This window comes from Tachypleus tridentatus, chromosome 4 (genome assembly GCF_004210375.1).
Source record: "Tachypleus tridentatus isolate NWPU-2018 chromosome 4, ASM421037v1, whole genome shotgun sequence".
Lineage (NCBI taxonomy): Eukaryota > Metazoa > Arthropoda > Merostomata > Xiphosura > Limulidae > Tachypleus > Tachypleus tridentatus.
In genome coordinates, this window is record NC_134828.1 from 24,765,835 (window position 1) to 24,793,098 (window position 27,264).

The window sequence follows — 27,264 nt, forward strand, 5'->3', positions numbered from 1 at the left end:
TGTGTAACTCACACTTTATATCTAAAGTAACTCCTCTCTGTGACATCACAGATTGTTCATTAAGTATCTTTGTGCTTAATAGCAAAGAAAAACAAACAGATTTAGTACTTATACCAAAAACATTTTAATTTTTTTAACATAATAATAATAATAACTGTTCAAATACCAAAAAACTGTTAGAATGAAACTTACATTTTCAAGTCAGCAGCTTTAACTTTCTGAAATCCTTCAAGAGTCATCAGTTCTGAGGAGATCTACGTACAAGAATAACAGTGTGAATACACACGTACCCTAGTGCACAAGAAGAACAGTGTGAATAAACACATATGCACAAGAAGAACAGTGTGAATAAACACATATCCTAATGTACTAGAAGGTCAATGTGAATACATACATACCCTAATGTACAAAACGATCAGTGTATATACACACATACCTTAATGTACAAGGAGATCAGTGTGAATAAAACACATTCGAGTAAGACCCACTTGATACAATTTACAGGTTTCAAATTAGTTATTTCTACATAATTATGTCAACTCTTCACAAAGAAGTTCTGCTTTGACAGTGCAGGGGTTTTTACCCTTCAAAATTACAAAGAGTGAGTTAGTTTACTCATAAGTACATACATGGAGTAATTTTCACATTTAGAGCACGTATTTAGAAGAAAATATGGATCCTTTATTCAGGAGAGCTAGCAAAATTACAAATTAGCCATAATGCCTGAATATGTGGCTGAAGAACCAGTCGATTCAATAGGCCTGGGTCTTGGGGCACTCCCTCGCAATCTGCTAGTCGTGAGATCGAATCCAATCACCAAATATACTCTCTATTTCAGTCGGATGGGCGTTGTAATTTGACAGTTAATCCCAATACTCAATTAGAGTAGACCAACAGATAGTGGATAGTGTTGACTAGCTACCTTTTTTTTAGTGTATCACTTCTAAATTATATACTCTAGAACAGATACTCTTTGATATTTTTGTATAAAATCCAAGAAACAGACATTGTAGGCATTTTCAGTCTGCCCCACAACTTCAATAAACTGAAAAAAATAAATACAAAAAAAATCACTTTAATATTTCTAAATAATCTCTAGCACCATCTATGGAGAAAAACATTAACATTTGATGCAAAGGCCTAAATCTTCTTTTAACAACATTCCTGTATGTTTTGTGTAACACCTAAATGTTTCTTCTAACAACATCAAACACAGTTTTCGCATAAACATCTAAACGTTTCTTGTTACAACATGTAGGTAAACTTATGTCATACCTGAATGTTTAGGGTAAGTACATTACCACTTACGGAGACCAAAGTACACGTATTTAAACACAGAACTAACGTAAAAAGACTTACTAAAGTACTTATAAAAGACATTGTCAAAATTTGATTTCTGAATGAATTATGAAACATGTTAGTCATCGTAAGAAGACAATCAACATGATAATAGTAATGCCTGCAATATAAAATTATGCAAATTACAAGCGTTGTTTTTCTACCTTCACCTCTAAATCCTGACATTTAAAAAAAAAAAGCTCATCGGTGGAACTGTAACCTGAAGGTCTTACAACATTAAAATTTAGAGTTCAATCCCTGTCACAGGGCCAGAACCGACAGCCTATCACGCAGCTTTGCGTTTGACAACAGAGATAAAAAATCAATTGCACATTTCGAATTTTATTTTTTTATATAAATTTTCAATTCCTGCGCACGAATATTAGACTCAGTTCTATCACCACACTTCCCCCCCCACCCCCACAGGTTCTCTAATACGTTATAAAAGTCTTAACGTACAAAAAGGTTAAACACAATTTCTTTCCACTGGTTCTCTAATATGTTATAAAAGTCTTAACGTACAAAAAGGCTAAACACAGAAGAGTTTGTTTTTGAATTTCGCGCAAAGCTACACGAGGGCTATCTGCGCTAACCGTCCCTAATTTAGCAGTGTAAGACAAGAAGGAAGGCAGCTAGTCATCACCACCCACCGCCAACTCTTGGGCTACTCTTTTTACAAACGAATAGTGGGATTGATCGCCCCATTGCAACGCCCCCACGGCTGAAAGGGCGAGCATGTTTGGTGTGACGAGGATTCGAACCCGCGACCTTCGGATTACGAGTTGAGTGCCTTAACCACAGAAGAGACGAGTGCAACAAATGAAGACAGAACGCTAATTAAGTCAAATAATTCAGAAAAAATAAAAAGCAGTGTGATGTTGGAGAACAAGTCACGTGTTATCTCATGCTCAGATATAAATAATCACAACTACTGAAACTGACATCGTTTGAAATCTTTTCCTTTAATTTTCGATATTCTTTCGAGTCTTCCTTTTCTAACTCATTCTTCCAAGTTCGTGGTACTTTGAATTCCACGCTGTACTCCGCCTTGAGGTGGACGACGACAGTGGACGTAGACACAGAGATCCTGGTGATGGTTTCGGTTGTTGTGTTACCAGAAGACTGATTGGAGCCAGGTGTCGCTAAGGAGGATACAACCGTATTTTCTGTTGACAATTAAAAAAAAATTATTTTTTTTTATTTACCGAAATTTAATATTGCATATTAGGAAAAACAAAATTTTCTTACTGAGATATATACTCGGATTATTCTCAGTGTTAAGTAATTTTATTTTCACTGCGATCTTTCGACCCTCTGGACAAACATTACACTGAATAATACACTTTTCTTTATACATATTGATGTATGTACGTTACGAGTTTTAGAAAAAGGAAAACGTTTCTTGTTTAAAATCTAAATCTTTATTACATGACACCACTTTCAAATTTTAAACAACTGGTCAATAAACGTTTATGATTAGAAAATCATTATAAATGATTAGGAAAAAAAAAATGTTTGAGGGGGGGGTGATATACCAGAAGAGTTTGATTTTGTTTGTTTGTTTTGAATTAACCACAAAGCTACACAATGGGATATCTGTGCTCAGCCCACCACGGATTTTAGTGTGTAAGTCCGCAGACGTACCACTGTGACACTAGGGGGCGAAAAGTTTGATACCGTCCAAGAAAGCAAATAGCGGGCTATTCACCGGACTTTCAGCTTTCCTAATCCGTAAGATATATTTGCGATTTTTTTTTTCAGATACATCTCTCTCGATTGCAACTAAATAAACATATTCACATATCTAATTAGGGTTTCTTTAATACGCTGTTTGTATGCAATGTGGAAAAGTAATTTCTAAATATTTTTGTAATAGATAAATTTGTTAAACTATTTATTTCGTCAAGAGGTCAGTATCGTTTGATTTAGCAACAATGTTCGTTTTTGTTGTTGTTTTTTTTTAAATTGTAATATCGCACCTTCTGCTTTTACTTCGGCCTTAGTTCCAGCTTCAGGGATGGACTCGTCTTTTGACTTTACATCTGCTTCACTTGTGGTTTTCATGTCTGACTTTACATCTGCTCCCCTAGTGGTTTTCATGTCTGACTTCACATCTGCTTCACTAGCGGTTTTCATGTCTGACTTTACATCTGCTCCCCTAGTGGTTTTCATGTCTGACTTTACATCTGCTTCACTAGTGGTTTTCATGTCTGACTTCACATCTGCTTCACTAGTGGTTTTCATGTCTGACTTTACATCTGCTTCACTAGCGGTTTTCATGTCTGACTTTACATCTGCTTCACTAGTGGTTTTCATGTCTAACTTTACATCTGCTTCACTAGTAGTTTTCATGTCTGACTTTACATCTGCTTCACTAGCGGTTTCCATGTCTGACTTTACATCTGCTTCGTTGGTGGATCCCATGTTTATTTTTACAGTTGTTTCATTGGTGGGTTCAGATTCCGATTTTACGTCTGATTTTCTGGTTGTTTCTAGTTCAAATTTTACATCAGGTTGACTGGTGAGTTCAGTTTCAAATTTTACATTAGGTTCACTACTTGGTCCAGGTTCCGATTGTAGATCTTCTTCACTGATCGGTGTAGATATTACATTAGATTCACTGGTGGATTCAGGTTGCGATTTTACATCAGGTTCGCTAGTAGGCTCAGGTTCCAATTTTACTTCAGGTTCACTTGTAGGCTCAGGTTGCGATTTTACATCAGGTTCGCTAGTAGGCTCAGGTTTTGATTTTACATCAAGATCATTCGAAGGCTCAAGTTTCCATTTTATGTTAGGTTCACTAGTAGGCTCAGGTTCCGATTTTACAACAGGTGTACTCGTAGGCTCAGGTTCCGATTTTACAACAGGTGTACTCGTAGGCACAGGTTCCGATTTTACATCAAGGTCATTCGCAGGCTCAAGTTTCCATTTTACATCAGGTTCGCTAGTAGGTTCAGGTTCCGATTTTACAACAGGTGTATTCGTAGAATCAAGTTGCGATTTTACATCAAGATCATTCGCATGCTCAAGTTCCGATTTTACATCAGGTTCACTAGTAGGCTCAGGTTCCGGTTTTACATTAGATTTACTTGTAGGCTCAGGTTCCGATTTTACTTCAGGTTCACTAGTAGGTTCAGGTTGCGATTTTATATCAGGTTCACTAGTAGGCACAGGTTCCGATTTTACCTCAGGTTTGCTAGTAGGCTCAGGTACTGATTTTGCATCAGGTTCGCTAGTAGGCTCAGGTTGCGATTTTACATAAGGTTCGCTGGTAGGCTCAGGTTCTGATTTTACATCACGTTCGCTAGTAGGTTCAAGTTCCGATTTTACAACAGGTTCACTAGTAGGCTCAGGTTGCGATTTTACATCAAGGTCATTCGAAGGCTCAAGTTTCCATTTTATGTTAGGTTCACTAGTAGGCTCAGGTTTCGATTTTACAACAGGTGTATTCGTAGGCTCAGGTTGCGATTTCACATCAAGATCATTCGCATGCTCAAGTTTCGATTTCACATCAGGTTCACTAGTAGGTTCAGGTTCCGTTTTTACATCAGGTTCACTAGTAGGTTCAGGTTGCGATTTTACATCAGGTTCGCTAGTAGGTTCAGGTTGCGATTTTACATCAGGTTCGCTAGTAGGTTCAGGTTCCGATTTCACATCAGGTTCACTAGTAGGTTCAGGTTCCGATTTTACATCAGGTTCGCTAGTAGGTTCAGGTTGCGGTTTTACAACAGGTTCACTAGAAGGCTCAGGTTCCGATTTTACATCAGGTTCGCTAGTAGGTTCAGGTTGCGGTTTTACAACAGGTTCACTAGAAGGCTCAGGTTCCGATTTTACATCAGGTTCGTACACAGAGTCTCGTTTAACTTCTGAAGATTCTGTAACGAAAATGAAAACTTTCTCAAGTACTATTACTTTTATGTATAAACAGATAACATGAACTGTATCTCCCTCTTCTGGCACTATCGATAATATAGCATGTGCATATATATATATATATATATATTAGACTGTATCAATTGACTTCCTGTCGTATGTAATAGCATAACTGCACTTGCTAGAGCGAACCAGTCAACACGTCCCACTCACTCACCCATGATAAAGGCTGACCATCAAACTTATAATGAATGTATCTACAGTGTAAAAGCGGACAGAATGTTTTGTCGTATCGCACGGATGTAAACTTGCTACATTAACTACAGCTCTGTTTGTTTGTTTATTTCTTTTGAATTTCGCGCAAACGTACACGAGGGCTATCTGCGCTAGGAGTCCCTAACTTAGCAATGTAAGAGTGAGGGAAAGCAGCTAGTCATCACCGCTCATCGCCAGCTTTTGGGTTACTCTTTTACTAACGAATAGTGGGATTGGTCGTCGCATTATAACGCTTCCACGGTTCTAAAAAACGAGCATGTCTGGTGTGACGTAGATTAAAACCCGCGACCCTAACCACCCGGCCATTCCAGGCCCTACAGCTCTGATAACCAGACCTCTATATACAACAGGGTCAACCTGCGTCCGGTGAATACACGAAGAGTGAAGTTCAATCATACTGATCTGAAAAGTTTAATTGTTTGTTTGTTTTTGAATTTCGCGCAAAGCTGCACAAGGGCTATCTGGGCCAGCAGTCCCTGTTTGACAGTAAGAAGACGTGCAGAGATAGCCAGAATTATCCACGAATAAAATAAAACGCTATAATGCAAAACAGTATAAACACAAAGGAGACTAAACATTATACAGCTGTAAGTAACGCTACGAGTCAACGTGCACCATTCTGACTACCCTCCTACACAGATAACAGTCGTTACTTTTCTAATAATTTAAGAGTAACTGTTTGCTTGTTGTTATGCGCAAAACTGCACAACGGGCTATCTGTGCTTTGTCCATCACAGGTATTAAGCTTAGTGTAAAAAAATCACGCACTTTGTTTCTTCTTAGACCCAGCATGGTGAGGTGGTTAGGGCTCTCAACTCGTAATCTGAGGGATGGAGGTTTGAATCCCCGTTACAACAAACATGATCACCCCTTCAGCAGTGGGGGCGTTATAAAGTGGCGGTCAATCCCACTATTCGTTGGTAAAAGAGTAGCCCAAGAGTTAGCGGTGGGTGGTGTTGACTAGCTGCCTTCCCTCTAGTCTTACACTGCTAAATTAGGGACAGCTAGCGCAGATAGCCCTCGTGTAGCTTTACACGAAATTCAAAACAAAACAAACAAATAAACTTTTCAGATCAACATAATTGAACTTCACTCTTCGTGTATTCATCGGACGCAGGTTGATCCTGTTGTAGATAGAGGTCTGGTTATCAGAGCTGTGGGGCCAGGCATGGCCGGGTGGTTAGGGTCGTGGGTTCTAAGTTTCGTCACACCTAACATGTTCGTCCTTAGAACCGTGGAGGCATTATAATGCGACGGCCAATCTCACTATTCGTTGGTAAAAACGTAACCCCAAAGTTGGTGGTGGGAGGTGATGACAAGCTGCTTTCGCTCTCGTTTTACACTAATAAATTAGGGGCTCCTAGCGCAGATAGCCCTCGTGTATCTTTGCGCGAAATTCAAAAAACAAACAAAACCGCTTATTCTTTAACTTATATAACGTGTAATCATTGTTGTGTTAATTATTTTTTTATTTCTTGACGTTTCATTATCATTATTAATTGTCTTCTTTTTTGTGACAAATAATTTCCTTGGACTTTACAGATTATTAAATATCTACATATAAAAACCAAAATATTTTCTCTGAATTTCTGAAAACGACTCACCCCGTTCCTTGTTAAGACCAACGTAAAATTTTTCGCTAGACACCACAGGTATTTGCTCGTGGAACTCAATCTTGCGGTTACTGTCGTCAAACATTCCGCCCTTTACGGGAAAGAAGAAATAGAAACCATCCGTTGCTGTGAACTCGATATCTTGAGTGTGATCTCCAGTTTTTCGTTTCCGACTAAAACGTAGCGTGACCCTTCCGTCATTAACCTCACCGGAAATGTCGTGTATATCCTGGCTGTCGTCATATTGTGGACGTTCGTAACCAGTTAACCAGCTAAAACATAGAGTCAATTTCAAAGATTTTACGTGTGAAATAAATACACACACACACACACACACATATATATACATATCATGGTGTAATACATTCGTAAAAAATATATAAAAAACAATTTTTAACAGTACACACTAAATGTTTAAAAATGAAACTGACCTTAGTCACAACACTATACAATACTTACTCAATAATTAATTGTATAAAGTGTTATTTATTTATTTGTCCCCGCTGGTACAGCTGTAAGTCTACGGATTTACAACGCTAAAATCAGCGGTTCGATTCCCCTTGGTGGGCTCGGTGAATAGCCCGATGTGGCTTTGCTACAAAAAAACACGCATTTATTTATTTATTTGTTTGGAATAAAACACAAAGCTACACAATGGACTATTTGTGCTCTGCTCACCACGGGTATTGAAACCCGGTTTCTAGCGGTGTGAGTCCGAAGACATACCGTTGTGCCACTGGGGGAAGATACTGTATAAAGATAGACCATATTGGGCCCAGACGTATTATTACACACTACACACTTCAACAACTTATTTCGTCACCACCAGGAGGTTAATTTTTCTTTTGAAAGTTTTTTTTATTTATACAAGTGTCTACTTAACTTAGAATGGTATATTGGAAAATGAAAATACATTAAAAACTTTCCCATTCGCGGGTTCAAAGTAGCTTATCAAAAACTTTCAGTTTAGAGTCTAGGTATTTTAAAATAACTTCTTGGACAATAATTATAAATACCAAACGTGCTCTTCAGTTTAAAACGTATCATATTTTAAGCCTAAACTGATTCAAGACCTTTGGTACCATCTCATATTTTATCTTATTTCCTGTATATTATTGCATTTATCCTACTTCATACCCGTCTATAACTTTTTATCTACGCTAGTTTATATTCATTATCATTGAGTTTCATTGGTATGTATCTGTACCAGTATTCACTAAAATTTATCACCCAGCGCCCCCTTTAGTAAATATGGTTTCATGTTCGCCTTCCTCTTTTCGTTTTTAATTTTATTTGTGAACGAAACTGTATATTAAGTGACGAAATACAAGATACGGATACACATTAAGACGCTACATATGCTGTGATAATTATTTATTATTTTCATTAATAAAAATTATGATAAAACGCTTATTTGACTATTATTGCACTAGTGACTAACAAAATCGTTAGCGTTCTCGTAGTGGGTAGCACCTCACCTTGGGAAACGCCGATCCATAATACACGATCTGGTAATCACCACTTAGAACCTTTTACTGAGCTTTCAACACATCAACATTGTTTCTTACTAACCATTCTTAGTTATTTTATCTTACTAACAAAACATACAAGTGTTTTATCTTAATAACAATACTCACAAGTGTTTTATCTTACTAATAATACTCACAAGTGTTTTATCTTACTAACAATACTCACAAGTCTTTTATCTTACTAATAAAACATACAAAATATACAATTATTTTATATTTTAAAAAGAAGTGGTTATATTATTATATATATATAATAGTAACACAAGATAGATACTTGCACGTCAATAACGGTGACTTGGCCGATTCCGTTTATCCAGCCTATCACAGCATCGCTACTGGGCTGTTAAAATCAAATGAAAAACAAACTAAATGAGGTTCAATAAACATAAAAACAATTTTTATTAATGTTTTTATTTTAGAGATTGCGCTGGATGGCTTGAATAAACATAAAACATCTCGTGAATGTAGACACAAGTATCTAAAGAAATGACAACAACAATAATACAGCATCAGTTATTTTAATATAAACACAAGTATCTAAAGAAATAACAACAACAATAATATAAAATCAGCTTTTTTTATATAAACACAAGTATCTAAAGGAATGGGAACAAGAGTAATACAACATCAGTTATTAGAATATAAACACAAGTATCTAAAGGAATAGGAACAAGAGTAATACAACATCAGTTATTTTAATATAAACACAAGTATCTAAAGGAATAGGAACAAGAGTAATACAACATCAGTTATTTTAATATAAACACAAGTATCTAAAGGAATAGGAACAAGAGTAATACAACTTCAGTTATTTTAATATAAACACAAGTATCTAAAGGAATAGGAACAAGAGTAATACAACATCAGTTATTAGAATATAAACACAAGTATCTAAAGGAATAGGAACAAGAGTAATACAACATCAGTTATTTTAATATAAACACAAGTATCTAAAGGAATAGGAACAAGAGTAATACAATATCAGTTATTAGAATATAAACACAAGTATCTAAAGGAATAGGAACAAGAGTAATACAATATCATTTATTAGAATATAAACACAAGTGTCTAAAGGAATAGGAACAAGAGTAATACAATATCAGTTATTAGAATATCTACACAAGTATCTAAAGGAATAGGAACAAGAGTAATACAACATCAGTTATTAGAATATAGACATAAGTATCAAAAGGAATAACAATAACACAACAATTGACTGAACAATACAAAATAAGTTATTTGAGTAATAAGATCTTTAACTTTTCATTTCATAGTTATTAAACAGGGAAATATACAGTTCAAGCTAAAATAACTTTACATATATATATATATATATATATATATACATTGTGAATATTAGCAAGTGTAGAAATAAATGCAAATCTTAATATGCCATCATAAATAACGTTTTGTTGTTTGTTGAATTTCGGGTAAAGTCACCCGAGGTGCATCTGCACGAGTCGTCTTTAATTTTGAAGAAGTAGACTAAAAAGAAGACAGCTAGTCATCACCGCCCACCGCCAACTCTTGGGCTACTATTTTACTAAATAACAGTGGGATTGACTGTCAAGAAACATCTGAGGCAATGTATATTTCACAGTAGAATTACACTTCATTGTCTAGCCAGGTAATAGATGATTGTGTGTTTTAAGAAACGCCACAACCAAAGCCAATTCCCTAATTGTAAAACCTTCCTTGTTCCCCAAGATAACAAAGATAGAATAATGTAGAAATTAGTTCAAGAAGTACAATCTACTAAAAATACATCGGTCATTTCCAAAATCGTATTCAACGACCCTTCCATACTTGACTTTTACCTATGTAACAGAACCTGGTCCAACTAGCATCTGTTTCGCAACAGTACTTCTTTAAATACAGGATTTCTATTCAGGACTGCCGATAATACAGGATAACGGGGGTTTACCTCCAGGTCCGGGAACATCAGAGAGGTAACATCAAATTTCCCGAGCATTTTTGAGGGCAAAGTTTTTAATGCACTCTGAAAATTTAATTTTATATAAAAAGTTAACTGTTATTATGGGAGTCCATAAGGTACATGACTACCCCAGGGCCTGGAATAACTCTCGGTAGCCCTATTTCTATTAAAATATTCCCTCTTGTTTGTATTTATGCTTATTAAACTAGATGTGTTTTTAAGTGCTCACCATTTTTGGATTTTTCGAGAAACCAATCCCTGTCCACTTATCGCTGTTTGAACTTTGAATTACGAAACGGACGTCATCAGTGTCCTCCTCAAGGTCCCACTTCACGTGGTACTGACAACTTTGATCCCCACAGCCATGAGGATACTTCCATTCGCCACTAGAAGATGAAACAGTTGCTGCGGGAAGTTGGTTAGTTGCATCTGCAACGAACGTAAATAGTGGACAGTTGATTAACTAAAAGTTGCAATAACACATTATCTTTTTAGTGTAAGAAATTCGTGAAATCTCGACTGTTCGTTGTTGCAACTTCTATTATAATGTCTAACAGCAAATCGGTTAATGCCAAAACCCTTGGGAAGGAATGAAGCGACACATTAAACAATGTTGGTTAAAGTGAAAATGAAAATTTGGAATTTAAAAGGAAAATACACACCACAACTTTTAAAATTTACAAATTTACAAAGTTAACCGAAATTAACATTTCTTTAAACGTTTTTTTTAAAAAAAAAATGCTTCATATGTCCACAAATATATAAATTACTTAAGGTTTAAAACACCTATTCCTTTCTTATCACTATGTCTCGGTTTACAGCTAAGTTTATGTACATGCCTCTGTTACATATTTTTCCTTCGTTCTGAAGTTCACGCAAAACTACACGAAGGTTGTCTGCGCCAGCCGTCCCCAATGTAAGAATGGAAGACTAGAAGATAGGTAACTAGCCGTCACCACCCATCGCCAAGGTGACATTTTATCTCTACCTACCGAAGAAGTTCATGGTTGTTTTCCCTCGCTGATCTCCGTGTCCATGATACTTCAGTTCGTCAGGCCGGTAGAAATCTTTTATCTTTGCTTTTCCGATATCAAGGCCCGTTTTAGGTCGGTGGATGTACATTCCAGGTTCTTGACCTCTGGCCCAAATGACGTTCATTAATCTGTCCTCTATGGTGTGGTCAGTGAGTTCTTTTGCTGGAAAAGATGTATTGGAATATAATTACTATTTGTTGATCGAATACTTTAACACATACGGTCCCTAAGAACCATACGAGGTTCTACTAGATGACAATCCGAATTATAGGTTACAGCTTTCACTTAAAACGTCTTTCAACCAATCATATTATTGTTATTGTAGGAATAACAAATGATAACTGTAACCCTAAATTAGCCATTTACAACCGGTGGTGCCGGAGGATGTTGAAAATGGAAGATGTTTATAAAAAACAAAATAAATAAATAATGTGCGAGTTTAAATTTACTTCGAATAAATTTTTTTCCACTTTTTCCGATAATAAAACAACAAAACGTATTTACACACATTTATTTATCTCATCTTAACCGGTCTGTTTACTCGAAGTTAAACACAAAACAACATAATGAGCTATCTCTGCAGACAAACCGCTATGCCACTGAATTGCCATCCTAAACCAACTGATATTAATCTTAGCTGGGATGTGGTTCTTAGCCAGACCCTCTAAGGTTTGTTATGAATTTTGCGCAAAGCTACACGAGAGTGGTCTGCGCTAGCTGTTTCTAATTCAGAACTGAAAGGCTACAGGTTTGGTTTTTGTTTTACATTTCGCGCAAAGCTACTCGAGGGCTATCTGCGCTATCCAGCCCTAATTTAGCAATGTAAGGTGAGAGGAAAGGCAGCTAGACATCACCACTCACCGCCAATTCTTGGGCTACTCTTTTACCAATGAATAATGGGATTGATCGTCACATTATAACGCCACCACGGCTAAAAGGGCGAATATGTTTGGTGTGGCGAGGATTCGAACCCGAGACCCTCAGACTAGAGGGAAGGCAGCTAGTCATCACCACCCACAGCTAACTCTTGGGCTACTCTTTCATCAACGAATAGTGGGACTCACCGTCACATTATATTACCTCCAAAGTCGAATAAGCGATCATCTTTGGTGAAAGAGGAATTCGAACCCTCAGGTTGCGAGTCGAGTGCTCTAACCCCTTAGCCATGCCGAGCCGACCCTACAAGAACATTAGTAAAGAGTTTAACAACTGGTGCACAAACTAAAAGGATTTAAAAACAAATGTCATAGATAACTCATCAGCTTACGACATACATTTGTTTTAATACCCACGATGTATATAACATACTTAGTTATAAACTTTCAAAAACTAAAATTAAATAAACTTATTCATACTGCACTGATATCAGAGCTACATATCATAAGAGTCATGAGGACTTAGTTACTTCTAGAGTAATATGAAAATATATTCATTTGTAAACATTTATTTTCGGAACAAAATAGGGGTCATGTCATTTTCTCCTTAACCTACTGGAAAAATGGGAGAACAAATATCTAGGAAGTACATTTTTTTCTCTAACTTTTGCTTCCCAGTGGCACAGCGGCATGTCTGCGAACTTACATCGCTAAAACCCAGGTTTCAATACCCGTGGTGGGCAAAGTACAGATAGCCCATTGTGTAGTTTTGTGCTTAATTTCATACAAACAAACAAACAAAAGCACCCTACCTTTTAACTTCTTCCGGAACAAAATGGTGGTTACACCAATCATTTCTTCACCTACTGCAGCAGTTAAGTCGTCTGTTCCACCATAATAAGAGTCAATTTGTGGTGTTGACCTATCACGAGTGTAATAGTCAAAAATACGACTAGCTCCTTCACGAACGACCCCGATTACAATATCTGTGCAGTCCATGGGATGGAAGTCGTGGCGAGGAGTATACGGGGTCACCTGGGGGTAAGCATCAGATCTTTCAGACTGATTTGGCTTTAAGGGCTCTGCCGAAACTTCTGGCTCTGCAGATGCTCCGAATTCATACGGCTGTTTAACTTTGCGTTTGAAGCGACTAAGAGGAAAAAAACCGCGTCCGCTAAAAAGAGATTCAAAAGGGTGTCCAACTTCCTGTCTAGGATAAAGACTACGTCTGTCCGGGGTTTCTGAAAGTGTGATTCCTATTACATTACCATTGTTGTCAAATATGTGTTTGACGTTCTTTAAAGGTTGATGAGCGAGGTTTCTTGACACTGGAAAATCGAAAGACCGACCTCTGAGCGACAGTTGAGAAGGTGAGAAGTAATACGGTGGTCCACCAAAAGCTTCTGTTGATAAGGGATGTGGAACAGCCCCTATTCTGTGCCTCCTATGGTCAACAAAGTCGAATATTCCTGGAGAATTTATTGAGGCAACAGAGGGCGCATCATGAACCTTCTGAGTTTTCATACCTTCAGACCCAGTATCTGAAGATTTCGTGTCTTTAGCTCCGTCCGGGTCTGTTCTGTCCTGGGGCTTCTGAGATTCTCGTGTATTTGTTAGCACCATCTCTCCCATTGTGGGAACCGGTTTAGATGTTGGTTTAGGAATTTTTTCTGGTACAGGTTCATTTACCTCTCTCTCGTGTTCAGTATCAAACTCGAGAACCGATTTATTATCTTTAGATGTAGTTCTTTCATCGTCCATGTTTACATCGCCTGTTTTCCTTCTTGCTTCAGATGCTCGATGATTGCTAACAAAAGGAAACGCCTTACAGCTACTTTTCGTATCCACAGGTCTCCATCCGAGAGCCACGAAACTTGTACCATTTACTTTGAGTACAGCTTCAATTTCTTCGGTTTCCTTAGAAAGGAAAAAAAAAAGAAGAAAGACATATTTATTAAAGAAATTGACAAATGTGGAAGTTGAATTTCTACTAGAAGTTGGAAATTAACGTCGTTTTGAAACCGCAGTTTTTATTACACTGGAATTCACAACGAAATATTATTCTCAGCAAAAAATCGCTGTGATTTTTCGGCATATCGAACATTATAAAGTCTTTCTTATAGGTATCTAGTTCTCACAGTCATTTTTGATATAAATCAGTTCTTCGATATATATATATATTCCCACAAAACGCAGTGACGTATTTACTTAGAAGCTAGAGGGAGCTCAGCCCAAGGACTCATGGTCTTAATAGGGTCAATTGATAATTTTAGTCTATGTAAAGATAAATGGAATGTATGGCCCTCACAAAACATTAAATCCGCTACTGAAAAAACATTCAGCAATTTCAAAATTAATCATTATTTATTATTTTCTAAAGTTTAGTTTGTTTATTTTCAAGGGCATATCTATACAATGGACTGTCTGTGCTTTGATCAGAGTAGTATCGAAACCTGTTTTTTTATAGCATCATAAAATTCCAGACGTACTAATAAGTTATCGGGGGCACTTATTTAAGTTTGATTTCGTTGATGTTAAGCGTGGAGCGACACAATGGATAATCTATTCTCTACCCACCACATGAATCGGAACCTAATTCTTAGCGTTATAAGTCCTCACACTTACTAATGAATCACCAGGGGCGCTTCTTTAAGACAATACTGTGTACTTTTGCTGACGGAACCAGACTAACAAAAAAATAAAGAAACATAGATGACTATTTGAGTGAAGAGATCGCAAAGTTGAAGGTTTTAGCAACTTATACAAAAAAGTACTTACAAACTGAGACAGCTATTTTTGAAAAATCAGAATTAATGACTTCTTAGCTAAGTTAAGGAAATAAGGTTTTTCAAAATAACATTTAAGAAATATTTTATAATTCGAAATGTTTACCATGAAACATGTTGAGTTAAACAAAAATAACATTTCTTTTTCATTTACAACACACCAGGGGTCTGTCGTAAGTCAAAGAATGAAATTATGTGTCCGTTAACAAATAGACAAGGAAGTACTTACAAATTGAGTTAACAAATGGACATAGTAGTACTTACAAATTGAGTTAACAAATGGACAAAGAAGTACTTACAAATTGAGTTAACAAATGGACATAGTAGTACTTACAAATTGAGTTAACAAATGGACATAGTAGTACTTACAAACTGAGTTAACAAATGGACAAAGAAGTACTTACAAACTGAGTTAACAAATAGACAAAAAAGTGTTTACAAATTGAGTTAACAAATGAACAAAGAAGTGCTTACAAATTGAGTTAACAAATGGACATAAAAGTACTTACAAACTGAGTTAACAAATGGACAAAGAAGTACTTACAAACTGAGTTAACAAATAGACAAGGAAGTACTTACAAACTGAGTTAACAAATGGACAAAGAAGTACTTACAAACTGAGTTAACAAATAGACAAGGAAGTACTTACAAACTGAGTTAACAAATAGACAAAGAAGTACTTACAAACTGAGTTAACAAATGGACAAAGAAGTACTTACAAACTGAGTTAACAAATGGACAAAGAAGTACTTACAAACTGAGTTAACAAATGGACATAGTAGTACTTACAAACTGAGTTAACAAATGGACAAAGAAGTACTTACAAATTGAGTTAACAAATGAACAAAGAAGTGCTTACAAATTGAGTTAACAAATGAACAAAGAAGTGCTTACAAACTGAGTTAGCAAATGAACAAAGAAGTACTTACAAATTGAGTTAACAAATGGACATAGTAGTACTTACAAACTGAGTTAACAAATGGACATAAAAGTACTTACAAACTGAGTTAACAAATGGACAAAGTACTTACAAATTGAGTTAACAAATGGACATAGTAGTACTTACAAATTGAGTTAACAAATGGACATAGTAGTACTTACAAACTGAGTTAACAAATGGACATAGTAGTACTTACAAATTGAGTTAACAAGAAATCAGATCTGAAAATCACTTAATGACTAAAATGTATTAATTTCTTTTTTCCATTCTTGTAAGTCTGTTAATTTTGTGACATTCTTGTAAGTGTTTCACTGACTCACCTGAATAATTCTCCAGTAAAGAACGTAGTCATCTGATAATTCTTTACGCGAATATTTACTCAAATCCACCATTGTGGATTTGACTGGAGATTCTAGAAAAACACCAGAAAAAAACTGACATTAGAAATATTAATTGTAACATGTAATGAAATATTAATTTAAAAACAAAATCAAGACTTTTAATAGATCAAAACCCATTATTCATAATTTACATTATTAATATATTAACTGGGTGTTCAACTCCTGTGAGATTAGGGTGAGAGATTTCTACTTAATGCCCAAGGGTTTTTTATTTCGTTATGTTTTGAATATCAGTACAAAACTACATAAAAACTAAATTTCATGGTTACTCTTACAATGAGTTTGACAACACAAAAACTAGATGCCATAGCTTCCCTCATTTTGAAACAAACTACATAAGGGTTCGATGCACTTTACTTCTGATTTGAAATAACACTCAAGAGAGAAGGCAGCTTGTCAACAGCAACGTTTAGGACATTCTATTCGAATAGTGGGATTGTCCATCACTTTTATAATACATCCACGGCCTTAGCGTGCAGAACGGTAACGAGACATGAACCATGGATTCTCGAATTCACAGTCCGACACATTAACAACTACTAGAGCATGATAGTACACGCCTTAATTACGTTTATTACCGAGCCATACTCTGATTAAACTGACATCATACCTTCTGATTGCGATATTACCTTGCCAGTAATGTTTAATTCTGCAGGTTGGTATTGATTGTTTGTTTTTGAATTTCGCGCTAAGCCTCACGAGGGCTATCTGCGCTAGTCGTCCATAATTTAACAGTGTAAGACTAGAGGCAAGGCAGCTAGTCATCACCACCCACCGCCGACTCTTGGGCTACTCTTTTACCAACGAATAGTGGGATTGGCCGTAACATAATAACGCCCCCACGGCTGAAAGGGCGAGCATGTTTGGTGCGACGGGGATTCCAACCCGCGACCCTCGGATTACGAGTCAAACGCCTTAACCACTTGGCCATGCTGGGCCTAGGTTGGTATTTCTGGCTGCATTTTACTATAATACGAAGTGCCTCAGATGGACTGTTTATTAATTGTTTATGTTATTATTTCTATTTCAGATCTTTACAGTGGGATGTCTGCATTTTATCCACTGTGGGGAATCGAACCGCAAATTTTAGCATTGTACGTCCGGAAGGTTACCGCTGGCCCACCATGGGACTATTAATTATTTACCATTGTTGTTTATTTATTGGAAATAAATTCACGCTTTGTGAAAGAGGGTAAAAAGCATATTATTTATAAGTTACTAGTTAGTTAACTGCTAATCAGAAAAGAAAAAAAAAACACTCTGAAATTATCGTACAGTTTATTTCTCGGAAATAATTCGACACTTAAACTTAAGAGCAACAAAATCGAACAAACCGCAGAAGAAGAACATAACATCCAAGGATATATTTACCATTGTTGCAATTCTCTCCAAACCATCCTGTCTGACAGAAGCATTGCAGTTTAGGAAATGTTGTACTGTCGACGTTGACGCACTTTCCGTGAGAACCACAGTCGCTATCTGACCAGCACTCGTCTGCAATTTGGAATAACACACAAAAAAGGCGTCATAGCATTTCAGTTAACCTAAGAACCAATACACCTATGATACGCAAAAACAGTCATTTGTAATAATTTCAATTCTGAAAAAATCTAAAAACAAAGTGAATCTTTTTCCCACGTAAAATCGCTGTTATGTGTTTATTTTTTTAAAAAAAAGTTTATCCCGTATTCCGTATAAATTAATAGAATCTACTTGTTTATACTTGTACGTATTGTCGACGGTGGATTCGGCAGATAGCTCAACGTGGCTTTGCTATAAGAAAGAACATAAACACTCACGTGCTGTAGATCGTTTTGATACAACTTTATTACAATCATGTTATGCCGCATTTTGCTTTTCTTCAACTTTATTAGGCTGCACTTATTAATGAATTAATTGATCCATATTTATTACTATAATCAACAACATATCAATTTAGAACAAAGTTTTCTTTCTTACTATTAACACATTATTTTCTTACTTCGCCTCTCTATCGATGTGTCTGTTCTCTCTCACACTTACGAGCTTTTTATTTTCTTCCCATGCAAATAGGTCCCTTTCTTTCTGACCATAAACTCCTGTTTTCCATAAGTAGGATCATAACGATTTATAGTCATAGGGGGCTCTGTAATTTTTACATCAGATAAACAAGAAAGGCGGTCGATTCTTCCAGTAATTTCATAACCACACAGAGCGGCGTAATCCCTAACGAACTGACCAATAAATTCATGTTCCTTAGGCTTAACTTTCTAACAGTAGCTGCAATCAAATGACAACAACGTCTGGTTATTGAACTTGTACTTAAGTTACTCTGCATACCTGTAGTTGCAAATTCGCCAGAGTTGTGTTCGTTCGTTTAAGCAGGCAAGTGCGCAAGTACAACTGTAGCTTTACAAGTTCTCCAATTTATCACTCATTTACCGAAGAAGAGTTGGGGCTGCTTTTTTGCCTTTAATTGTAAGAAAACTGAGATTGTTCTAATTTATTAGACTGTATATATTTCTCAACGTAATAAGATTTCTCTTTTCTTGATGCCTTGCATTGTTTTAATTATCTACGTGTAATAGAAAGTGTTAGATGCAAAAATAATGGTGCAATTTAAGCAGTATCTGTACTAAAAACAAGCCCACCTGAAATGTTACAACAATTTGTTTGTTTTTTGAATTTCGCACAAAGCTACTCGAGGGCTATCTGCGCTAGCCGTCCCTAATTTAGCAGTGTAAGACTAGAGGGAAGGCAGCTAGTCATCACCACCCACCGCCAACTCTTGGGTCACTCTTTTACCAACGAATAGTGCGATTAACCGTCACCTTATAACGCCCCCACGGCTGAAAGGGCGAGCATGTTTGGCGCGACGGGGATACGAGCCCGTGACCCTCGGATTACGAGTCACACGCCTTAACACGCTTGGCCATGCAGGGGCCTGTGTTACAACAGAGCAGCTCCATTTTAATTATCGATATTATACAATTTCGTAAAGTTAATCGTTTATTATCCCCGAGAGTATTCAGCGACATCTGTTGGTGATTTTCGATCATTAATAAAAGTTTTTTTGTTTTGTTTTTTTCACTCCATTAACTGTACACTTCTCAAGATGAATAATTTCTACAAAATGATGCAAGAAACTCACCCAAGTACTGGCATACGTTTCCAGAGTAGAGCCTGTCACAAACACAGCGGCCCTCTTCTAGTCTTCCATGACTAGAACACACTTCATTAATTTCAGATTCTGTAAAAGTTAACAGGCCCAGTTTATTAGAAATATTTAGGGTAATCTGTATTAAGACAATAATTATGTTAAACTCCTCTGCCTGAGAATTAAAATGGCTTCGCCTCCGACTTCAGTATCTATAAAAACGTCTTTTAAATGTAATTTTTAAACAGTACAACTGACACCGGGCAGCAATGTTCATACCACAACCACCTACGAATAATGTTTCAATGAATATCAAACATAACATTGGTTCTGTTGTTATGAATATTTACTATGTTCCCATGGGTATAAACCTTTATTATAACTAATGTTTCCATGATTACTATGTTACCCCAGGTTGAATGAATGTTTTTATACGGGGTAAAGCTGAGTAGTTTTACATTCGTATATCCACGCCCTCCACCAAATGAGCGGTAAGCTAAAATTCAGGGTTTCATTCCTGCATCACTGTGCATATATGGCTGCCTTTATTTGTTTTCATTACAAAGGAACTTGCTGGTGAATTATTCTGTTCGCTCAAAGCTGATATAAAGCTTGAAGAAACTTTTAACAAATAACATTTTTCCTGAGAAACTTTACAAAACTGAACAAGGGGATTTCTGAACTACAAGTATTTTAGGGTAACAATGAAAATTAAAACACTGTTCAGGATACAGTTTTGAGCCTACTATAGGCACTTTGTAGTAACTATGAAACATTAAAACACTGGACACAAAACAGTTTTGAGCCTAATATAGGCACTTTATAGCAGTTATGAAACATTAAAACATTGGACACAAAACAGTTTGTAGCCCAATATAGGTACTTTATAGTAAAAATGAAACATTAATACATTGGACACGAACCAGTTTTGAGCCCAATATAGGTACTTTATAGTAAAAATGAAACATTAATACATTGGACACGAATCAGTTTTGAGCCCAATATAGGTACTTTATGGTAAAAATGAAACATTAAAACATTGGACGCGAAACAGTTTTGAGCCCAATATAGGTACTTTATGGTAAAAATGAAACATTAAAACATTGGACACGAACCAGTTTTGAGCCCAATATAGGTACTTTATAGTAAAAATGAAACATTAAAACATTGGACACGAACCAGTTTTGAGCCCAATATAGGTACTTTATAGTAAAAATGAAACATTAAAACATTGGACACGAACCAGCTTTGAGCCCAATATAGGTACTTTATAGTAAAAATGAAACATTGGACACGAACCAGTTTTGAGCCCAATATAAGTACTTTATAGTAAAAATGAAACATTGGACACGAACCAGTTTTGAGCCCAATATAGGTACTTTATAGTAAAAACGAAACATTAATACATTGGACACGAACCAGTTTTTAGCCCAATATAGGTACTTTATAGTAAAAATGAAACATTAATACATTGGACACGAACCAGTTTTTAGCCCAATATAGGTACTTTATAGTAAAAATGAAACATTAAAACACTGGACACGAACCAGTTTTTAGCCCAATATTGGTACTTTAGAGTAGTTATGAAACATTAAAACACTGGACAAGAAGAGTTTTGAGCCCAATATTGGTACTTTAGAGTAGTTATGAAACGTTAAAACACTGGACAAGAAAGAGTTTTGAGCCCAATATTGGTACTTTAGAGTAGTTATGAAACATTAAAACACTGGACAAGAAGAGTTTTGAGCCCAATATTGGTACTTTAGAGTAGTTATGAAACATTAAAACACTGGACACGAAACAGTGACAATGAATTGTTTGTTTGAAATCAAATATAAAGCTACAAAATGGACTATCTGTTAACGAAACCGAGAATTTTGACCTTAGGCATTAAAGTATGTTTCATAAAAGAAGTTTCTACTTAGTTTCATTAAGCGAACCTTTAAACTGACAACACGAACAAGGTCAAGATAAAGTTTGGTGTGTTTTGTATTTCGCGCAAAGCTATACAAGGGCTATCTGCGCTAGCAGGCCCTAATTTTGCAGCGTAAGTCTAGAGGCAAGGCAGCTAGTCAACACCACCCACCGCCAACTCTTGGGCTACTCTTTAACCAAAGAATAGTGGGATTGACCGGTATATTATAACGCCCCCACGGCTGAAAGGGCGAGCATGTTTGGTGTGTCGAGATAAAGATTAATATCAGAGTTACTTAAACTAATTAAACTCTTACATCCTTCCAGACTATTTATAATAATTGTTAAATGGAATACGTTTCAACTTTATATCAAATGGAATGCAAGATACACGACATAATACGTGAACCAGTTAAGGTATTCAAAGCATATATTTCTGTGAATTTCAATTAAAGATGTCCAGGGTTGAAAGATCCTTGATCGATTACTCAGTTATTGATTGATTACTGCTGATGAATGAAGCTCTTTTTTTTTTTTATAAATTCTAACTTTTCAGGTATTTAAAGAACATGAGTTTTGTGGTCACCTGCTAAGGGTCAAATTCAGAAAATATGTTGTTCAGGCACAAAGCTACATAGTAGATAAACTGCGATCTGTCCAACCTAGAGGGACAAAAACCGAGATTTTTAGCTTTCTAAGTCTGTAAACTTACCGTTGAACCATCAGGGGATAAACTGTTACTATAGTCGTGTCGTAGAAATAGATTAAAGGATTTAAAAGGAATAGGAGACAAAATCTGGATGCAATTATATATATCTGTAAAATTTCCCATTAAAAGTTTACTCTAAAAAAAAAAGCCAAGTTACTAATGAGTACCGCATGTTTTCTTAAAAGTAAAAATGTTGATGTTGATACATTTGTTTCAGCAAAATAAAACAAGACAACGAGGTTTGGGGAAACAGGATGAAGTAGTGTAGAAAATACACTGAATAACGAATTTTATACAATGATTTATTCAGGCCTGCAGTCTTTAACAGGTCTGCGAATGGCCTAATGGTTAAAATGCAAGACTGTGGATCAAAGGGTCCATGGTTTGCACCCCCTTTCTGAAAAAATATGTTCAGCGCTTTCGGGCCGTAGGTGTGTTATAAGAATGACGGTCAACTACCATTATTAAAGTTGCCCAACAGTCGATAAAAGGTACTATTAATTAGGTTTGGTTTGGTTTGTTTTCAATTTCGCGCAAAGCTACTCGAGGGCTATCTACGCTAGCCGGCCATAATTTAGCAGTGTAAGGCTAGAGGGAAGGCAGTTAGTCATCACCCACTGCCAACTCTTGGGTTATTCTTTTTCTAACGAATAATGGAATTGACCGTCACATTATAGCGCTCCCACGGCTGAAAGGGCGAGCATGTTTGGTGCGACGGGGATATTAATTAGGTGTCTTCCCTTTAGTCTATTAGCTAACCCTAAAGTGCCAGGGTATCGTATGTAATACACAGCGACATTTATTTAATATGCAGCCGACACTTTGGTTTAAGAAACAAATGAATAAAAAAATAATTTTTAGATTTTGCAAGTGTACTTCATTAAATTTTTAGCATACGGCAAACCGGACTCCCAGAAATGTACTATATAAAGGACAATATATTAAAACGATAGTTATCAGGAATTATTTAATGTTTGTTGAAACTGGTTATATTATGTGCAACTAAAATGCAGCACAGTAAAAAAGTGTATCGAGAATAATTTAAAACTTAATCTAGTTTTATGATACTTTTATGAAAATAAAATCATACACAGTTTCGGTTACTTCAGAGCAAGTAACTCTACCTACAAATTTTGACCTAATTTTCACATAGAGTTTTGTGTTATTACATAGAGTCTTGAAGTTATTATAATCACATATATTTCAACTTCACGTAACCCAGTTTGGGTCTCAAACTATTTGAAACAAATGACCACACACAGTCAAACGCGCCTAGATTTCGCAAGGTCCAGTACAAGGCTTAGACAGTTTAGAACAAATGACCACAGAGTCAAACGCGCCTAGATTTCGCAAGATCCAGTACAAGGCTTAGACAGTTTAGAACAAATGATTACATATGGTCAAATGCACCTAGATTCTAGAAAATCCAATACGAGGCTTAAACCGTTCAGAACAAATGGCCAAACATAGCCAAAAGGGCATAGACTCCACGTGGTTCAATTTGAAAATGAGACAATTCAGAACAAGTGCCAACTAAAAGATAAATACATTTAGATTCCATACAAACCAACCTGAGACTTACACAGTTTTAGAAAGAATGTGGAGCGCAGATCGCCCTTTTGTAGTGTTGCGCGAAATTCAAAAAACAAACAAATAAACCTAGAATTTGGAATGAATAAACGGGGATATGTAGAATTTAGTGCTAGGCGTTATTAGGCATCAGCTGATACTGGTAGTTAAGATGCTACAACATTAGTCCAAGAAAGGGAAGAGAACCATTAGCCGCATAAGAGTCCAGGTAACAAAATAAAATACACTATGAAGAACTTGGTTAACACCCCGACACTATTTTATCACCAACAACACCTGAATATACGTTAGTCTGGCAGCTCTGGCCCAAATGTTTGGTAGAAAGAAGATGAAAACACCAACGTTTCGATACAGACACGCGATAAAATTATTTTGCATATACAGTAAACGTAGGTGTACAATTCTCATTTTATATAGTGGCGCCATCTATAAAATCGACCTCCAAAATTTTTTCTTCCATGGAAATGGACCTAAATCTCTATTCAGTATTACTGTTTTTCACAATTTATAACGATTATCTTACATTTAATTCGTTTCTTAACATCATTCGTTTGAGTAGTTTTAAATTGTCCCAATCAACGACCTGTGAAAAGTTCGCCACGTGTCGTAAAGTGGTGGCGGAGTGTAACTTAATTTCTTCATGGTCGACTTAATTTCGTCAACTGGATTCTTATGTTGTTACTGATTTTCTGCTCTTATCTCAAATAATATTAGAATTCTTTACTTGATAGCATAGGTGAGGTCCATGAATCTCCAGGATTGTAACTTTTCAGTGGCATAACTACAAAGAATGTACATTATTTTATTATAACTGTAATTAGGATTCTGGATGATTCACCCCCACACACAATTTCTGGGGATCTGGTGACATTCTTATTCAAGTGGGTCTGTTGTATATTTCACGTTAGGTCCATGTGATTCCTGCCTTAGTGAGCTCTTCCCACGTAATTGACTGATTAAGTTAGAACAACAACTTAAACTGTAAAATTTAAAAACAAATTAAATATAGGAGAACCGTTGCAAATTGTTAAAAATGTATTCTCAAGATAGCTGGTATGCGTATTAAAACTTTAATTAAAATAAAGTACAGGTCAACCTGAAAATGACCTAACAAGGTCGAAACGTTGTTCTGTACTTATTTTAGTTAAGTTCTAAGACCCATATCAACCGTCTTGAGAATACATTTTTACTTCAAATGGGTTTTTCGTCATCACGAAATTGTTAAAAAATGATATTGAATAGAGATATAGGGCCAGGTGGCACAAATGTAAATTTTTGGAAGTCTATTTTATAGATGGCACCACTGTATAAGATGCAAATTGTACACCTATATTCACTATATATATATTTTTCCTTCGGCTTCTGAAGATGGGAGAGTTTGGTTTCTTTTGAATTTTGCGCAAAGTTACCCAAAGGCTATCTGCGCTAGCCGTCCTTAATTTAGCAGGCCCGGCATGGCCAAGCGTGTTAAAGCGTGCGACTCGTAATCTGAGGGTCGCGGGTTTGCATCCCGGTCGCGCCAAACATGTTCGCCCTTTCAGTCGTGGGGGCGTTATAATGTTACGGTTAATCCCACTATTCGTTGATAAAAGAGTAGCCCAAGAGTTGGCGGTGGGTGGTGATGACTAGCTGCCTTCCCTCTAGTCTTACACTGCTAAATTAAGGACGGCTAGCACAGATAGCCCTCGAGTAGCTTTGTGCGAAATTCCAAGACAAACAAATAATTTAGCAGTGCAAGACTAGAGGGAAGGCAACTAGTCATCACCGCCAACTCTTAGGCTACTGTTTTACCAACGAATAGTGGGGCTGACCGTAACACTATAACACCCCCCATGGCTAAAAGGACGAGCATATTTGGTGAGACGGGGATTCGAACCCACGACCCTCAAAATACGAGTCGAGTGCCTTAACCACTTAAGATGTTAGAGATTAATCTAACGAAACACCTAGAAAGATTTTTTTAAAACGTACACTTTCTGCTTTTAACTTTATGCGAATAAATCGCTGTGTACGTCATCGTAATGGTGTTACCTTAACTAACTACTGATATTCCAGCAGACCGTTAATAACAAATGCGTAGGTTCGATATAGAAACTAATATCACGATCAACCTGATAGGTTCTATAAAAAAATAATAAAGTATGAACAGTACTTCAGATCAGTTTTAAGCCACTCACCTGGCACAACGTCAACGTCGGCACAGCTCCAGAACAAATACTGACTGCCCCACTCTCGAGCCTGACGTAACAAACGAATCGTACAACCTTTACAGGTCAGTGTTTTGGGCAGCATGACCGTGTAACCTTGAGCCCTGCGAGGACAGAAGTGAAAATAGTTTTAAGTTTCTGAAACGGGAAAACTAATACATGAATATATGTACAAGTCAAAAATCGCAAGAGTGTACATATTTCTGACAATAATTGTCCACAAAAATAAAACAATATATTTAGTTGTAAAATATTTTAACACCTATTATATTCAGGAGCCTTCATGGTGCCTGTTTTATGTAAGTATGTTGTTGTACATCTATTAGGTGAGCGTATCTCATAATAGTGGTCGATACGACACGTGTCTAATTATACACGTTTCGCTGAGGATTTGTTGCAAAGTTTGACTGTCTTTGTCTGTGATTTGTTACTAACATTGTCTTGTATAAGTACTTCACGCTTCAGTGCTTTTTCAAATTATCAGGTTTGATCAACTAAATGACAGCTGGCCAGAGAGATAAAATAAAAAAAAAACAATTAATATCTGACTATCCATTTTGTTATTTGTTATCTTACTTTGCCTTTAATGTTTTCTGAAAGGTTAAATTTTAGCAAATATACTTTATTAGAAATTCTGATATTTTTTTTCTATCTACAAGAAATTTGTAGTGTTTACTTCCGCCGCGAGGGCAACGGTAAATTTACGGATCTAGAACGCTAAAAGCAGAGGTTCGATTCCCTTCGGTGGACTGAGCAGATAGCCCGATGTGGCTTTGCTATAAGAAAACACACAAACACGTTTACTGAAAGCTAGCCACATTTCGTGAAAATACATGAATCGTTTCGGACGCTGTATCAATACAGTCGTATCACGGCTTCATGATACCATGTTCATGTTGTATCGCCACGCCTTTAATATTTATATTCGAAAAAATACTGTCGTATCTTTATACTAGAAGGTTTTCGAATAATATTTTATAAATTTTGTTTCCCATGGAAGCTGAGCGACAAACTTGATTACTTATAACTTTTAAATTCGAGGTTCGATTTCTTCCTACAGTAGGCACAACGCAAAACTCAATGTGCAATTGTACGTTTATAATTGAT

At 36.3% G+C, this 27,264-nt stretch overlaps 1 protein-coding gene across 2 annotated transcripts in view; it reads right to left on the minus strand.

The window, feature by feature from the left end:
• LOC143248691 (uncharacterized) overlaps positions 1–27,264 on the minus strand; it is an 82,965-nt gene that overhangs the window by 16,971 nt on the left and 38,730 nt on the right. For both annotated transcript variants that reach the window (XM_076497308.1, XM_076497307.1), the window contains 12 exons: positions 26,128–26,261; positions 19,732–19,830; positions 17,973–18,095; positions 16,521–16,612; positions 13,287–14,391; positions 11,558–11,761; positions 10,795–10,994; positions 8,908–8,969; positions 7,092–7,372; positions 3,318–5,213; positions 2,281–2,504; positions 193–254 (listed from right to left, as the gene is read on the minus strand). In XM_076497308.1, the coding sequence (XP_076353423.1) occupies positions 193–254; positions 2,281–2,504; positions 3,318–5,213; positions 7,092–7,372; positions 8,908–8,969; positions 10,795–10,994; positions 11,558–11,761; positions 13,287–14,391; positions 16,521–16,612; positions 17,973–18,095; positions 19,732–19,830; positions 26,128–26,261 (4,482 nt within the window). The remainder of the gene's footprint in view (positions 1–192; positions 255–2,280; positions 2,505–3,317; positions 5,214–7,091; positions 7,373–8,907; positions 8,970–10,794; positions 10,995–11,557; positions 11,762–13,286; positions 14,392–16,520; positions 16,613–17,972; positions 18,096–19,731; positions 19,831–26,127; positions 26,262–27,264) is intronic.